Source organism: Trachurus japonicus, chromosome 21 (genome assembly GCF_045865225.1).
Source record: "Trachurus japonicus isolate A0001 chromosome 21, Traja_1.0".
Taxonomy (NCBI): domain Eukaryota; kingdom Metazoa; phylum Chordata; class Actinopteri; order Carangiformes; family Carangidae; genus Trachurus; species Trachurus japonicus.
This window is the reverse complement of record NC_140927.1, coordinates 6148254-6166651: the sequence shown is the minus strand read 5'-3', so window position 1 is coordinate 6166651 and position 18398 is coordinate 6148254. Positions and strand designations below refer to the sequence as shown.

The window sequence follows — 18398 nt, the reverse complement described above, 5'->3', positions numbered from 1 at the left end:
GTGCTCCTTCTTTCCTCATCTGCCTTCCAGCCTCCTGCAGAACTCGTCCACTTCACTGAAAACAGACAAAATGATAAATACTGGAATAGAAGAACCATCAATTTACATTGTTGACTGATGCCTGCAGTGCGTATACTTTCACAAGAAACCTTACCATGAGGGGGAAAAAAAATCACACATGTCTGGTGAGGCAAGTCCTAAAATGAATAAAAATAAGTGGACATTACAGGCAATAGTCAATTTTTTCCCACACAAATCATGTATTTATACTTACAGGGATATCATGTCCTGTCCTCTCTGCCCAGAGACCAGGATCAATTTGCTGAGCAATTTGTCTAGAGAAAAAAAATACAAACGTCAATAAAAACAACATGTTGTAGCATAAAGTTGCACTTACAGTAGGTGATTCTACAGTGGCAGTGCCAACGACCTACACATTGGCTAGTTTGATTTAAAAGAGTCATTAGAATAATAAACAAAGAGTGCTATTGTGAACCTACCAACCCACTATTTATAAGATCTAATGCATTAAAATGTTCAGATATTGTGTTCCTAAAGACAATGGAAATCATTTTTCGAGTAAAGAACAACAGCCTTCCAGCTTGTATCCTTCAGTTATTTAAATTAAGAAAAGGAAACTATAATTTAAGAGAGTTATTGATTTTTGAAATGTGTAAAGTGAGAACTAATGTAAAATACAAATGTGTTTCAGTCTTAGGAGTTAAAATGTGGAATAAGCTCAGTGATGAGTTGAAGACATGTAGTTCTTTGTTGAGTTTTAAGACGCCTTGAAATGTAAAATAATGAAAAAGTAATGATTACTTTCATCGTATTATTTTGGACTGCTGACATTCTAGGTAATTTAATTTCATAGAGTGTAAAGTAGGCAAATATAAGCCTTGGGCTTCAGCCTATTACCTTTTCGGTCACTGTATGATATTTTCTTTTTTGTGTGTGTGTGTGTGTGTGTGTGTGTGTGTGTGTATGGTTGCAATTGTGTATAATATGTGTTGGCTAAACTGTTCACACAGAATGGTTGATTTTGATGTCGGTGTTGTATGACCGAAATAAACAAATTTCAATTCAAAAATGTAATGCACCCGGTATTAACAGTTTCAGTTTCATTACAAACTAAATGCTGCTGTGAAGAGACAGCTGCACACACTGGCCTGAGAGAGGCAGCAATGCGCCGACTGACGGTAAGAACGACCAACAGAGTTCTCTTTACTGTGAAGGCTGATACAGGAAGTATTGCACGCGCTGTTGGAGAGCACTGTGACGTAACAGTTGGTAGTTACCCTGTTGACAGCCTCGGGTGTCGCGTCAAACTCGGGGACACTGAGGAGGACTGTCTGTGGAGGACTGTCCCCGGTGAGTGATTCTTCTGACAGGATGAAGGACGGTGGTTCCGTCCAGTCCTGAGTCTGACTGTAGGACTACTGACGGGATCAGTAGTCCTATAGCCACCGACCTCTGAACTCTAACACAACGTCTGACTTTACCACCAGTGTTTAGATTATAAATTACGAGAGTTTAAAGAAGACGCGTTTTTAGATGAATAGGACACGTTTGAGTTGAACACGTCAAAGTTGAACTCTTGTCTGAGCTTTAACAATAGCCTACAACGTTTTTACTTTTAACACCCTACTATCTACGATTCTATTCTTAATATCTGAATTTCCAGTTTGAATTAATGTTACAGTGGTGTAAACAGTTCGTGCGTAATGCCATCAGCTGATCAAATCTTATCCAAATCATATTTAAATCATGCTATAAATAATGTTTGACTCACCTCCAACATAATGCTGATGTATTAGTTTTTGTGTTGTCTGTGTGCAGACAGTGGACAGAGGAGCTGTGACAGGATGGACTGTTTCCCTGTGGGTCTTCTCCTGATGTCACTGCTCGGCTGTGGTGAGTAAAACATAATAGGCCTAGTTGAAAATCAAGATAAACATCTTAACTGCCTGTAGAAGTGTGATAGTGTATTTTGTCCATGGAGAAAATGACATCACCTTTATTACAAACCTATTCATTCTGTATGGCAATTTTCACAAATGCAAATACTCCAAAACTCCACCCAACTTTAGAAGTTTCTTGCATGAGTTTAAAGAGTAGGCTACATGAAATCCCTTACACTAATTGACACTAAACAAAGCACCACATTTTTCCAAGAAGAATAATGTATTTACATTCTGTTTCCTTGTTTTGTTTCATTTTTGTTGTTTTTTCCCTTCCCTGTCATTTTATTTACTCATTTATTTATTATCCTCCCTACTTTTTTAAGTTTACTGGCATTACTAATAATAACCTTAGTTTACTGTGATTTATTTATTATTTATTCATTTTTGATGACACATATATTGGAGTCTGCTCTACAATTGTTTGTATGTACAACCTTTTTCAATAAAGTTCATTAAAAAAAAAATAGGCCTAGTTGAATAGCAGAGATGCCATTCTCCTGAACACACCACACCTCAGTGCTGAGACTGCCCTGCCCACAAGTTGCCAGGTGTGTCTTTGTTACTTCGTATTGAGTCAGACTGGTCACCTGTTACTTTGTTGCTCTCACAGTGCTGGGTTCCCTCCCTGCTCCTGTTAACCTGTCTGTGGACTCTGTCAACTTCCACCACGTCCTGCGCTGGAGCCCTGCGCCAGGCACCCCTCTAGGAACAGTGTACAGGGTTTACAAGAGGTAGGCTACTGTCTGTTGGCTGTCTCACTTCCTACACACAAACCTAAACTTGATGCCATGTTCTCTCTGTCACCTTGTATGCAAAATACAACATTTTTGGTTATAACACAATTAATAACAAATACTTTATTGTATTTTGGCATTTAACATTGGAAATATTTTTTCATTGAATGATGACAAAGCACAAATGATAATTAGAAATAAACTGTTGTGATCAGTGAGTTCACTCCTCAGTTAGAAGATGAAAGAAAGACTAAACAAGCCAAGAAACAAAAAGATGGAGAGGACGGAAAGGATGTAAAGTCAATCTAGCTTTCATCCTGCTATCATTCAGATTCTTACAGTGTCTCTAACCCTGAATAAGTTACGTTTATGATTTTTTAGTAAAAAAAAATAGCCTCACTTGTATAAAACATTTATGAACAGCTCATCAGCTGTTTATACAAGTTTTATACAACGAGGGTGAAGTCAGCTATCATGTTTAAGTCTGTTCTAAACACTGTGTGACAAACATCTGGTTCTGTGTGACAAACATCTGGTTCTGTGTGACAGACATCTGGTTCTGTGTGACAGACATCTGGTTCTGTGTGACAGACATCTGGTTCTCTGTGATAGACATCTGGTTCTGTGTGACAAACATCTGGTTCTGTGTGACAAACATCTGGTTCTGTGACAAACATCTGGTTTTGTGTGATAAACATCTGGTTCTGTGACAAACATCTGGTTCTGTGTGATAAACATCTGGTCCTTTGTGATAAACATCTGGTTCTGTGTGATAAACATCTGGTCCTTTGTGATAAACATCTGGTTCTGTGACAGACATCTGGTTCTGTGTGACAGACATCTGGTTCTGTGACAGACATCTGGTTCTGTGTGACAGACATCTGGTTCTGTGACAGACATCTGGTTCTGTGTGACAGACATCTGGTTCTGTGACAGACATCTGGTTCTGTGACAGACATCTGGTTCTGTGTGACAGACATCTGGTTCTGTGACAAACATCTGGTTCTGTGTGACAGACATCTGGTTCTGTGTCACAAACATCTGGTTCACATCACATTGAACTAAAAAACGAACCCTTCCATCTCATTTGTGCTTTGTATCCTTATCCTTGTTATTCTGCAGTAGTCTCCCAGATACCAGATCTGTCTGTGTGAAATGAATATATGTGATTTCTCATCAGGTTTCATTCATCATGATCTTATCAGTGTGAGTGTCAACCCCAGGATCGACCACAGTCTTTAATTTGGTTAGGCTCTCAGTCAGAACACACACGGTGTGAGAGCCTGTGGTGGACCCGAGAGTCTGCTCTGATGGAAAGTCTGACTGTGGCTGAAGCTCTGTTGCACAGTGGTGTTTATTTCCATCCAGCGTGTGTTCGATGAAGCTGTGACCAAAGAGAGGCCAGCTGACGCTTTTAGGAGGAACCAGGCATTGTCATTTGACTTTCACTTCCATATGACTCAGTCTTTGTTTTTGTCATTGTAAAGATTCGCTTTCCTTAATCACACACTTCACTTTGTTGACAGAGATAAATGCCCATTTCATCGCTGGATTTGACCTCAACTATATGATCATGTTGGTCACATCTTTACAGGAGCAGTCATATAATATTTAGAGGAAATATGCTAAATATTTTTTCCCTTAATTGAACAGCTCCAGAGTCCTAGTGCTGGTTAAATCAATGACTTGTAACTAGTTCCAGGGAGAATGGAGCTCTCTGCCTTCCACCTAGCGTCTCTTGGCTGAAAACCAACCTTGTAAGATCAGAGCCTTCGACCCGGTGTCCCAGCTCTCGTCTCCACCACACAAACGTAACGCGCCCCGTAACCCGTAATCTCTTGTTTATGACAGATAAGAATACACAAATATACACATTGTAATCCATATATGTAATCTACCGCTCTATTGATTCCTTTCTTGCCAGCTTAATTGAAAACAAATGCACGGGGCGTTGCGTGGCGTAGTGGTTAGAGCGGGCGCCCCATGTATAGAGGCACAGTCCTCGCTGCAGTCGGCCCTGGTTCGAGTCCCGCGTCGGGCGCCATTTACTGCATGTCATTCCCCCTCTCTCTGCCTCCCCGTTTCCTGTCTGTCTCAACTGTACTATCTATAAAGGCATAAATGCCCAAAAAATATACTTTAAAAAAAAAAAAAAAGAAAACAAATGCACATGGCCAGCAGGAGGGTTAGCAACACAGCAGAAATGAGACCAGACTTGCATAGTTCCCCTTTAAAACACACTAACAAGCGTGGATCAACACCTGCTCTCACTCAAAAATTAAACTTCATGTGAAGCTGCGGTTGAAGCTGTGGTTCTATGCTCCATATCAAACTGTTGCCTGGTTACAGAAAAGTCTGAAAAATGAAGCAGACACTCAAGCACCAAAAGCTGCAGTCCCTCCAATGTCCACTAGAGTGAGTCTCTAACAGTGAGTCAGTCCACATGGACTCTCATTTTAAAATGTCCAACTTCACAGCAGCAATTCATGTTTACAGCCTGGTACAGAGTAAGGATGTCACGATTATACATTTTCTTGGTACAATTATTGTCAGAGAAATAATCACGGTAGGCCTATTACTATTATCATAATTATTATGCTTTTTTTTTTTACTTTCACAACACTATGAATGTGTAAAATCAAATATAGTCAAAATATAATTACATTACTCATTGTTTACACAAATTATTTCAATAATTTATTATGTGATTTAATATATGACCAATTATTAATTCCCCCAGGGGAAGTATTTGAAATATTCAGGTCATAAATTGTTATTTATACCAAATGTTTACGTTTATTTGAATCGTTTTTTGTTTTGTTTTATTTATTTTTTTAATTACAAATGACAAGCTAACATTTAAATTCCTACCAATTCAATGTTATGTACCTTTATTTTGGCGCACATCTGCCCATATGGTTCCAACATCATCTTTTTTGGACAACGGTATTTAGGAATCTTTACGATTAATTAATTGTGGCGTTCAATATCACGATTAACTGTGAAAACAAGTAATCGTGACATCCCTAGTACAGTACAGAAACAGTTTGGTTCTCTACAGCTACTGTATATTTCACCTTCATGACAACCGTTTATAGAACTCATGATTTTTCATTCTGTTAAGAACTAAACTTGTGCAGAATTGAGGACTGTGGTCTCTTTGGGACAGAGACATGTGGGTGTATATTTATGCACCAAAGTAAGTTTTTGGATTATCCAGGAGGTTGAGGTTAGAGGTTAACGGTAGAGCAGCTCCCTTGTTATGTTTTGTTTTTTAGGGCTGTTATGCCTTTATTTAGACATGACAACTACTGTAGAGAGAGACAGGAAATAGACAGACAGAGAGAGAGAGAGAGAGAGAGAGAGAGAGTGAGAGGGGGACACGTAGCAAAGGGCCGCCGGGTGGAATCAAACCCGGGGCCCCGGAAGTGAAGACTATAGCCTCTGTCTGCGGGCCCTCTCCTGTTGACAGTCTATGTTGACACACCTGGCAGAGCATGTCCTGTAACTATGTGGAGCTGTCTTCATTCTGCTCTGATAAAACAATTAGCTGAAGAAAGCTCACATGTTTACTAGAAGGAAGAAGACTGGCAGACTGACAATGGGTCTGTGGTTTTATAACATATGAATGAATGAATGAATGAATGAAAGTTTATTTGAACGCAAAATATAAGAAGAACAAAATAAAAACAAGCAAACAAGCAAACAAACAAACAACAATACATACAAGACAACAACACAAAATGAAACAAGACTTAACACTTATTTATGTTCAAAAGGAGTGGGAAGAAGCCAAAGTGTATTAAATCCACCGCTTTTCTCTATTTTGATTCACTATATACTATAATAAGTTACAAAGTTAGCAATATATATACAGCTCTGGAAAAAAAATAAGAGAGCACTTTCACAAATGTTTCTTAAAAGCATCTCTACATGCATGACAGTGATGATGTCATCACCTGAGCCACATCTGGTTTTATAGGAAGATTATAAAAACCACTGCTGGGATTAAACATCGACATTATCCCACAAAAACTGATTTATATTATAAACTCTTCCTGAGTTAAAATATTCTTGCTGTGTTGTTTAGGAATAAATATGAACATGTTTTCTTTGCATTATTATTATTATTCAAAGTCTGAAAAGACTTGATATGTTTTGTTATTTAGACTAGTTTAGTCATTTTCAGCCAATAAAAGCTCTAAATGACAATATTTTTATTTCAATTTTGGGAGAAATGTTGTCGGTACTTGATAGAATTAAAAAAAATAATTAATTTAATTTTACTCAAACACATATCCTACCTATAAATAGTAATAGTAATTAAGAGTAACTAAGAGTGGTCTCTTAATTTTTTCTATATATATATGTAAGGGATAATGCCCGACGAGGTGTCCATTATCAGAAATTAATGGACGACGCGGAGGCGTGAACCGTCCTCCGCTTTGCGTCGGACGGTTCACGCCTCCGCGTCGTCCATTAATTTCTGATAATGGACACCTTGTCGGGCATTATCCCTTACATATATACTGTATATATACATACATACATAACATATACTGTACATATGCACACACACACATACACATATAGTCATATAGTCAAAAAGTTATTGTGACATACAGGAAAAACCGAGTGTTTCAGATTGTGTTATTAAACGTTATTTAGATGTAGCTGGTTATTCCACACAACAGTGTAGACGCACAGAGGCCCAGACCGCAGCAGGCTGGTTGGTAGGCAGGGGAAACCCACAGCTCAGCTCGCTGATGAGAGGATGTGCAGCATCAGGCAGCATCAGACAGCACAGCCCAACAGGGAACCCCCCCGGCCCCCTCCTCACAGGTGGGTGGAGTTACTCCAACCTAAGGAGCAGCACCACATCAACAACAGCATCATATACTTGAAACTAAAAGGATGTTACAGCCACTGTTCAGTCAAAGGTTAGCACTTATGCAAACTGAACACATAAGTTATTCATCCATTGCTCAGATGGAGATATGAGTACTGATTGGAGGGTTAGGGTTATCATCTCTACATCTGTGTTGCCTTCACTGTCTGCTGTAGTGTTTTCTATGCACTATTCATAACAACTGCTATGTTGATTTAAATTGATTCATTGTCCTTGTCAATAGAAGATCTGTCATAATGGACACACACACCATACTTATATCCATTAACTATTTACCATTTCTATTTGTGTCTGGTCTTTTAGTAAAACACTGTTTTGTTTAAATGAATGGAAATACTCAGGGAGAGGGTGACCAGAACTCAGGAGACTATGCACATGTGTCTGCCCTGGTGAAAGTTCACGTAGCCCTGGTCTGTGTACGCTGCACACAGGCCTGTACCTGCATGCTTTACCCAATCCAACCTGTCCAATAGCAGGAAGGGAACATTTGGGATTAGTTCCTTCTCCTCTGTCAAGCTCGCTAACAGTGGCGCTCTGTGTTTGTCACTGTCAAGCCTGCTGCATCAGTTTGCAGTGGTCCCACTGTTAATTTTGTTTTTAGCAGCTACTTGCATGTCTTCACCAATTCCTTTTTCAGACTTCATTTTGACTAGAACATCACAGTCTATGGAGCTGAGAGTCTGAGCAGTGAGCTTGGATGATGGATGTTCATTTATTGGTAAAATTCAACCTTGCAGATAGGGCTGGGACGATATGTTTTTCTCCCAATTTGATTCTTCCACGATTTTCTGGATGGCGATTCGATTTAAATTGCGATTCTACGATATTGCCGATTCTCTCGATTTTTAGTCTGCATTTTTAACATTTATCTGCACACAAATACTGTAGGAGCCTATAAATTAACATACTCCATTATAAAATTAACTTAAACCCTTTTCAAAACCTGTACTCTCTGTATGTAAAAAAGGCTAACAAATGCATATTGCACAATATTTTAAATTTTTTTAAAAAAAATCGATTTTTGAAAAAAAAAATCGATTTAAAAATTGTCAAAAAAGATTTTGCGATATTTATGTGAATCGATTTTTTCTCCCACCCCTACTTGCAGATGTGTTGGCTGAAATGACACCTTTTTGTTGTGTAATGTGTAAAGTCCTTACATGTGTGTGTACAGACTGGCTGAAGACTAATGTCAGTGTTGATTGGGGACTTGGCTTTGGGTTTAGTCACTGTTCAGACATGAAAAAATATTCACTGCACAGTCTTGTTGTCCTGTCACTTTCCAGTGCATCATGCACTGATTTCCAGTCGCTGTGCCAACAGTTGGATTCAACACAAGCCTGTCTGGAGTTATAATGGCCCCTCATCATCTTTCAAACACTTCTCAGTATTTCTCAGACGACTTATCCTCAGTTCAAAAGGTTTAATCTGGATTAAAATGAAATCCCTTGTTCTGCCATCCAGGATCGAGTAGTCCATTTTTACTTTTATTCCAGTTGTTCACAGTTTGATACAGATACAAACTTTTCAAGATGACCAAATCTGGATATCAGGTGCTAAACAGGACAATCATACTGAAGACTGCTCGGTCTGTAAACAACAGGTACAACAGCAGCATGGCTCACACAGAGAGGACTGACTTGAAAACAGGCTGTGTGTATTATTTTCTGTGCTGTTTTTTTTTTTTTTTATGTTTCTTCAATGTCTTTCAACAGCCAGACCTTATCTGACCCACAGAAAATACATAAACAAGCAAATAGACAGTACATTACTCAAATACATTGTGAATATTTTTCCATGGGTTTCAAATTCAAACTTCAAATTTCATTTAAATGTCCGGTAGTTGGGGAAAAAAAACATTCAGAGTTCCTCATTTGTGGAATGAACAAAAGTTCACTTTATACTACATAATAAAGGTTGTTTATTTGTTCTGTATTATTCCATTATCTATACGTTGGGGGAGGAGTGGGAGGGAGGGGGAAGAAGCAGGGAAGGGGACGAAAAATGAATGATTGACTGATTGATCGATTGTTTGCCGATGTTCTTTTGTCTTTTTTTCTTTTCTTTCTCTCCATCATGTATTTTGTTCTCTCTTATCACAAGCTACCTTAATATATCTACCCCCCCTTTTTTCTTCCCTTTTCCTTCTCTCTCTCTTTCCTTTTCTTTCTTCTTTTTCATTAGCTACTCTTAAAGCAGAAGTAAGCGGAATATTTGTGTTAATATAAATCTTAAATAGTTCTATCTTCCGACAGCAATCACTTCTATAGAGTGTTTGGTCTGAAACACGGGTCTGTCAGTCACTCTGCTCTGCTGTAAGCCGAGGAGAAAACTTTCCTTGTATCCTACTACCTTTATCCAATGAGGAGAGAGAACGGCATAAAGGGGCGGTCCTCTCTGTGTGTGCAGCCAAGGGATGCGCGTGAATGTGGTGACGTAGGGACGAGGGCGGGGACTGCTAACTCCATCGGCTGACAGGAAGTTAGCCAAAACCACCGGATCGCTTACTTCTGCTTTAATTGTCTAGTGCTGTGTCATGGCTTGTCTTGTCTTGTCATGTCTTTATGTTTGCTTTATGTCTGTCACTTGTATTGCACAAATTAAAAAAAAAAAAAGGTTTATTTGACCAGATCGAATTGAATTTAAATCACATTTTGTTCCTGAAGTCCACCCTGAATCCATCCCACTGCTGGGATCAGAATAATCCTGATTTTTGTAATCAATATTATTCCCAGCCATCCCACTAAAACGTTTCCAACAACGCAAACTGAGGGTCTGATCCAGACTGAAACCAAAATTCTGCTTTCTTTTGAACAACCTATTTTCAAGATTTGATCCAATCAGATTACTTTTGAAAAACTGGGGCCTGGAGCTTAGACTCAGTTAGACACTGTTCTTTATGGTTAGTTTTAACATAAGCTCAGTCTTTACACTTGGTGAATATGAGCTCCAGCACCCTGTGACAACAAACATGTCTGACGTCTGTCTCTCACTGTGCAGGTTACGGGGGAGGACCAAATGGAAATCAGTGCGAAACACGACGGGGACATCAGCCACGCTGAAGCTAAATTATACCAGGCACTTTTATCTGAGTGTTGAGGCTTCCTACAACCAAACACTGTCTCCAATGGCACACAACATCCCCTTTAACCCATACAGTGAAAGTAAGTGCATCATCATCCTCTGAGTGATGTGTTGTCTGTGTGGACTTTCAGTCAGCCAAGTCAGAGTTACTCAAGAGAAGGTGAACCTGACTGACCAGTGAGCAGACAGTGTTAGGAGTCACCTGAAGCCAGGTACAAATGACTGTCACAGATTAAAGGACGGTGTCAGTGTATGTAAAGACCTCTTCCTGTGACCTCATCCTAAATATTATTCCTACACAGAGGTTAATTAATCAGAACTGAAGAAGACTCTTTGATGGCATGATACCCATGAATATATTATTTACTGTATATAAGTGTATAATCGCTTTAAAATAAAAAATTTGTTTGGTTTTCGTAGCCTTATAATTATTCTTTATATACCAAGGGTCTTGCTTTAGAGAGTGTCGCCATCTTGTGCCGCCATGTTTGTACAGCAGCCCGAACAGAAAAACCTTTAACTAGCTTTTTTGTGTAGTAATATTTTACACTATGAAATGAATGGACAACTTTATGATTTTTATCATGCATTAAGCAAAGTTATCTTCCATCTGTACTACTAAAAAAGTACACCTTTAAGCATTGTATGGATAGCAGTAGAAAAACAGTGGTCTTAGGGTTCAGGGAGGATTGAAATGAACCCTCTGATTGGATGACAGCTGCTGTCAGTCGGTCCACCAGTGTCCACCACATTATTATACACAGTGGTCATTCCATGTGCCTACTGGAAATAACAGAAGCATAAAAAAACCACTGTTACATTCCTATCTGCATCCTTTCTCAGCCCAGTCTTGCTATAATAATTGTGACTCTTCTGAATTTGCTTACATTGGTGCCTCTTTGAGCTCTTTGGTTGATTCAGTCTGACCAAAGGGAAATGAAAACAAGCAGCAGCCCTCAGTATTGGCTGTGGTAGCACCTGGGAGGATGTCCTGCATAAACCATTTGTTACCTTTTCCTGGTGTTCATGCTCAATACGATATCAGAGATTTTCACATGGAAATGTCTAATGAAGTAGAAATTGCCAGTATATTAAAAAAGAAATGTGTTTTTTGTTTTTACCAACTACCAGCCAAAATAGGTCCTCCAGAACTGTCACTGGCGGACGGTGGAAACTGCATCCAGATAAACATGTCACTGCTGGAGCCCAACAGCAGTACAGGGGTCGTTGACATCCACCATATATACAATGTAAAGTTCCGAGTCCAGTGGAGGAGGGAGGGAATTCTAGAGGTAAAACATCTGTTACACCACAAATTCCTTCTGCTGAATTCCATCTGTATGAATACTACACTCAGTGATTGCTGTAAGGAACACCATGCCATCACTGGGTATTTCCTCAGTCCTTCGTGTCATAGATGGAAATGGTGTTGACTCTGCTCCAACCTCAAGTCACTGAACAAACCAAGACAGCAAATCAAGACAGGGAATCAAAACAGAAAATGTACACAGTGAGTTTATTCAGAGAACAGGCAGTAGAGAAAACAGATGAACAAAACACAAAGACTGAATAAACAAGTGAGAACATGATGAAGCAAAACAGAAAGCAATGACACATGTGGGACTCACAACTCAAACACAAGACAACTGAAAAAATACAAACCATGACATGAGCCAGACTGCCCACCCTCCTCTGACCTGCTGGATCCCACTCACAAGGTGTTTTCCTTCAGGTTCAGAGCTGGGGATGCAGATGAATTAAAATGATCTCACTTACATTTTTTCTTCTTCTGTCACCTACAGGATTACAGAGACACACAAGACAAGAATTTTACCCTGGACAGCCTAAAGGCGGGTGTGCAGTACTGCATACGGGTGCATCCGATGATCACTGTAAATCGACACACTGTGCCATCAGACTGGGACTGCATCTTCACTAGACCTGTGGAGCGCAGAGGAGGTGAGCTCAGCCTTTAGAACAGGGCTGTCCAAACTTTCTGGAAAGAGGGCCGACCATTCAGCCTGACATCCTTTCAACCATTAACATTAAATGCAAATTAACTATTTAATACATTTTTCTTTATTGCAAATGGCATTCTTTTCATTTCTTAACATAGATAAATAAATCTAACTAAAAAAAAAAACTTTCAGGAAGCTATGTAGGTTCATTTGAAACATATATTATATATATTTTATGTTATATTATATTTTAGAAATAGGCTGGAAAAGGTCGTAGGCCTGTGACGATAAAACATTTTGCTGGATGATATATTGCCCCAAAATTATTGCTGATAAACAATATTATTGTCAACATTATTTTGAGACCAAATTAACCATTAAAGCAGAAGTACTGTAAGCGATCCGGTGGTTTTGGCTAACTTCTTGTCAGCAGATGGAGTTAGCAGCCCCCGCCCTCGTCCCTACGTCACCACATTCACGTGCATCCCTTGGCTGCACACACAGAGAGGACCGCCCCTTTATGCCGTTCTCTCTCCTCATTGGATAAAGGTTGTAGGATACAAGGAAAGTTTTCTCCTGGGCTTACAGCAGAGCAGAGTGACTGACAGACCCGTGTTTCAGACCAAACACTCTATAGAAGTGATTGCTGTCGGAAGATAGAACTATTTAAGACTTATAACACTTTAACACGGAAAAAACGGTAACCATGTATTTTTCTAATAAACGAAACCCAAGTGAACGGCCAAATGTTGTTGTAAATGGCCAAATCATAAAAAATGTCCAAGAATTTAAATATCTGGGTGTCACCTTGGACTCCAACTTGACGTTTAAAAAACATATTAAAAAAATGTGCCACACGCTTAAACACAATATTGCAAACTTTCGCTACATTCGTAATGCACTGTCACTTGAGGCTGCTAAATCCTATCTGAATGCCATGATTCTGTCATATACACTGTATTGTACATCTTCCTGGTCCCAGGCCAGCATGACAGCTGTGAATCCAGTAAGATCCCTTTACAACCAGTCTTTGAAAATACTCGACAAGAAACCTCGAAAACACCATCACTGTGATATACTTTCTAAATATAAAATGTTGAGCTTTGACAATTTAATCATGTTTTCAAATATTCGCCTAATGCATAAAATAATTAACAACGCAGCACCTCCCCCCCTGAAGAACTTTGTGCAGCTTCGCTCCGAAGCTCTCAACAGAAGCCTAAGATCGGTATCCCAGGGGGACTGCAGTGTTCCAAAAAGAAAAACCGCCTTCTCCCAATCAGCATTTTCCTGTAAAACCATCAGTGAATGGAATAAACTCCCCGAGCACCTCAAAAACACCACAGATTACCTCTGTTTTACTCATAAGGTCAGAAACTGGATTCAGAGCCAGCAGTCATGCCAGCATTGAGTCAGGGACCTCTGTGCATAGGATACCAGTAGGTACCTGTAGGGATGAGACTACCCTTGTGGGTAGCCTCATCCCTACCGGGCATCCAACACAACCCGAAAATACAGTACTAGCATCAAGACTGGAAGTGCATTAGGTTACCTTGGTGGGTACCTCCAGGGATGGGGCTACCCTCGTGGGTAGCTCCATCCCTGTGGAGCTCGACTTTGGTCCTTTCTTCTCCTTCGCAACTTAATTGCACTGATCAATAAGCACTTTGTGATATCCTATGTACTTGAACACTCCGCACTATAGGTAAAACTCATTTATTTGATTACTTATTTATTGCACTCGAATACTTTATCTTAGCGCACTTCAGGTAGGCTTTTAAAACTGTCATGTTGTTATGTACTATGTAGGATTACTAATTGCCATGTTTGTCGTAACCGTTTGTCTGTCAATTTGTAATTGCCATGTTTGTCGCTACAGGACTACAGATGGAAATTAGCGGCTCCGCTAACTCTGGTGCAGCCATCTTTTTATTGTCTCAATAACTAATGTCACTGCACACTGTCCTTTTTAAATAAATAAATAAAATAAATAAATTATATTAAAGCAGAAGTAAGTGGTCCGGTCGTTTTCGCTAATGCTGCGTTCCAGGCAGGCTTTTGAAATCGTAAATTACAGCTTCAAGTCACAACTTACGACTTTGTAGCGTTTCAGGCAACCCACTTGTGTTTTTCCGACCTGTTTTACCGGTGAAAGTCACTATAACGACCACTCGTAACTTCCGACCGGTGAACTCGTACCAGATTGAACTGGTACGACTTCACGGTCGGAAAAATACGAGTTTCCTTGAACGCACCATAACAGTCCTCGTCCCTACGTCGCCACATTCACGGCGTTCCTTGGCTGCACACACAGCCCTGCATGCCGTTCTCTCTCCTCATTGGATAAAAACTGTAGGATACGATAAATGTTTTCTCTTCGGCTCAGAGCAGAGCAGAGGGACTGAGAGACCCGTGTTTCAGTCCAAACACTCTATGTAAGTGATTGCTGTCGGAAGATATAACTATTTAAGACTTATATTAACACAAATATATCACTTACTTCTGCTTTAACACAAACATTCCGCTTACTTCTGCTTTAAAGGGACAGTATGGGACTTTATTGGCTTTTTATTGACAAAAATCAAATATCGCTTTCATAAATACGTATTTCACTGAAGTGGAATCGCGCCCGCATACAAATGAGCGCTTTCTCGTACCTTAGAATGAGATGTTACAAGTCGTTACAAACATACAGGGGGGGGTTCACCGAACCTTCTCTGCCATGTTGAATCGCCATGTTTTACGTTCAGTGTCACCGTGGCTGTAAGTAACCACAAACTCGGGCCGCCGGAGCTTCTCGGCTCGGGGAGAAAGTTTTCCAGACAGCGCCTGTTAAAACTGTCACCACCGTGTAGGCTAGTGTGAGGAAGGACGGAGGCACTGGTGTTGCCTTCAGGTGCAGTCAGAAACCTGAATGACGCCGTGAGTGACGCCGTTGGCAAACCGACTGGATGTTATTTTACTCGACGAGAGAAAGCCGGTAAAACGTGGGTCAGGTAAACAATACGACATCGCCATGACAACATATTGTCACGCCTGTATTGTTTTGCCTCGTGCTGGCGGACCGTTTGTTTACATAGAGGCTTGTTTATCCTGATACATGCAGCGTGTGTTGTTTTTCTGACTTCTGCCCGAGTTTACGTAAACGCAACAGCAAGAATACGTGCCGACATGCAACCGCACCGCTAGATGGGGGTAAATGTCACATATTGTCCCTTTAAGCATTAGTAGTTGACTGATTGTCCACCAATGGTGGCTGAGTTGGATACAAGTCTTGACACGTGCAGATGAAAGATGAGGAGTAGAAGATGATCCAGTCGGTGTTGCAGATGACTGGATTACAGAAAGTTAAATTTCTCTAGTAGGGGCGGTGCGTGGCTCTCAGACCACTCTCTGGTCTCTATCAGGTCACTCTAATCACTCTCTGATCACTCACTGATCACTTCCAGACCAGTTCTCCCTCCCAGGTAAACCTCAGACCACTTCAGTGTTATTCCCTCATCAGTCAGGTCATTCTCAGATCACTACCATCACATGCTCACCAGCATTCTTTCAGTCTTATTGGCTGAGCCTGCATGAACTAAAGACACTTCTGCCACATGATCTGGAGAAGGAAATAAACATATTTAATACTGACTGACTGACAGATTGATTTCTGTGTGTGTTTGTGTCTTTTCAGACCCAGTTGTTGTCCGTGTTGTTACTGCTGTTCTAATTGTAGTATCAGGGCTCCTGACGATCTTCATGTTTTTCCTCCACTACACTGGATTCCTTTGTAAGGTGGCAACACTTCCTCGCGCAATGATTGTAAGTATCTGTCTGTTTCCTCTCACATTTTTCTACACGTTTGTTTGAAGTTCACCTGTTGTTAAACTCAGATCCAACATGTTGAATATGATACCAGACGTTATTTAGTAGAGTTGTACTCTCACCTTTCTCATTTCATCCTTTGTTTCCACTCTAGATGGCTCTGAGTCAAGGTTACACCCTGACACTAGAGGGGACCAGCCCAGACCCAGTCTCCATTACCTCAGAGAAAGATAAACCGAGGAACCACAACAACCCCATGTCGCCTCCTGTCATCGGGGCTAGGGATGAGAATGAGGATGAATACGAGGAGGAAGAAGAGGGGGTAAACAACTACATGGACAGAAATGCACAGTTTTCCTCGGAGGAAAGCTTGTGCTGTGACTCTGCTAACATGCAGGAGGCCAGTAAGCCAGGTGCACCAGGGGATTGTGGGAGTTGTAGTACTGACAGGTTGCTGTCAGAGGTGGAGGATGCACCGTATGAAGGTGGCCTGTCACGTGGGAGTCTTGATGAAGATGCGGCCAACATGGAGGTTTCCACTGAGCCTGAGGAGGGTCAAACTGAATTCAAAGACCCTGTCATAGGCAAGGAGGAGGAGATGGAGGAGGAGTTTGACAGCTCCTGTGGTGTCAACCTCTTCTCAGTCACTCTGGCTGCACTGGGCGGAGGTAAGGAAGAGGAAGAGGAAGAGGAAGAGGAAGAGGAGCATAATACAAGACACTCTCTCATAGACCTGTCAAGACTTTGTGATGTGGAGCCTCGACTGCTCACAATGCCACAGACAAATTCACAAACTGATTATCAGAGCACAGATGATGTAGCCTACAGGTGTGCAGGTTACATCAATACATGTGGAATACAACATGAGGAGGAGGAAGAGGAAGAAGAGGAGGACGACGACAGATGCTTCGATGGGTATATGGCGCACACGTAGCCCTTATGTGTGCTTATTTTATAAATAAGACAGTTTGAAGGCAGTGTTCTGGGACCAGGGTGGGTGTGAGGTGCATGTTTGGGAGTCATTTCCTTCACAGTGCTGTATCATTTCATTTCCTTGCGGTTCAAACACCACTACCTGAGACATTTCAGCAGGCTGAAAGCAGCAAACTCATCACACGTCTCTGTGCTTGTATTCACATCATGTTCATTCATGATAGGTGCTTGGATATATCTGACCTGATGATACTTTACTTAATTTGTCATTGTCATGATAACACAGTTATAACAACAGGGTATCACAGACCAACTTAATACTGACGCAGAGCGATCATAGAGAGTGCAAAAAGTGCATATGACATTAATGTCCAGAGGAGCCCAGCAGAAGTGCATTGAGTGCGATACAAAACTGACTGAACAATCAAACCTTATCTCAGCCAATGAGAATAGCCTACAGTTATACAGCTGGCTTTTACTCGGGACTGTGTTCCAAAAAGAAAAACCGCCTTCTCCCAATCAGCATTTTCCTGTAAAACCATCAGTGAATGGAATAAACTCCCCGAGCACCTCGTACCTCGTAATGGGGAATTACGAAAGGGCTATTACCCTATTATAACTGGTCTAACTGGACTCTAGAAATAGAGACAGTGTTCACACTCCAGTACATTCAGTGTGTATAAAACTGGGTGAACGACGATGTTATGGCATCAACCCATCATGTTGTGGTTGTAGTCCTTGTTGCACACACCGCATGTCTCTCCAGTAGGCTACACCGGCGAGTTCCGCTACTTCATGCAGGTCATGTGATTTCCAGTCAACAAGCTCCACTGGTGGTGCCTTCAGGAATCTCCGGACGAATGACTATTTCTTTTGAAGCCGATTTGCAAGACATTTTTATGCATGAAAAATCAGTTTAAAAAAATATTAAAATATTTTTTTTTCTCTTTTATTTGATATTTTTATATCATGTATATATCATGTTTATATCATGTATGTAAAGTAA

The 18398-nt window shown here is 40.6% G+C and overlaps 1 protein-coding gene across 2 annotated transcripts; it reads left to right on the top strand.

Moving 5' to 3' along the window:
* The first annotated feature begins 1247 nt into the window (after nt 1-1247).
* On the top strand, nt 1248-18319 carry crfb1 (cytokine receptor family member b1). 2 transcript variants are annotated; one of them, XM_085765158.1, is made up of 8 exons: nt 1248-1371; nt 1840-1914; nt 2575-2695; nt 10608-10771; nt 11823-11983; nt 12494-12650; nt 16335-16456; nt 16614-18319. In XM_085765158.1, exons 2-8 carry the CDS (start codon nt 1866-1868, stop codon nt 17391-17393), a joined length of 1554 nt encoding a protein of 517 aa, XP_085621284.1. In that variant the 5' UTR covers nt 1248-1371; nt 1840-1865; the 3' UTR covers nt 17394-18319. The 2 variants fall into 2 exon arrangements, with proteins under 2 accessions (XP_085621284.1, XP_085621285.1); XM_085765159.1 differs by having other exon boundaries at nt 1292-1371; nt 16329-16456.
* The last annotated feature ends 79 nt before the right edge of the window (nt 18320-18398 follow it).

Bases quoted from the DNA above. Each gene is read 5' to 3' on its own strand.
- crfb1 (XM_085765159.1), top strand. From the start codon at position 1,866: ATGGACTGTTTCCCTGTGGGTCTTCTCCTGATGTCACTGCTCGGCTGT. The intron at 2,696-10,607 runs GTAGGCTACTGT...CTCACTGTGCAG, and splicing joins GTGTACAGGGTTTACAAGAG to GTTACGGGGGAGGACCAAAT. The intron at 16,457-16,613 runs GTAAGTATCTGT...TTTCCACTCTAG, and splicing joins CACTTCCTCGCGCAATGATT to ATGGCTCTGAGTCAAGGTTA.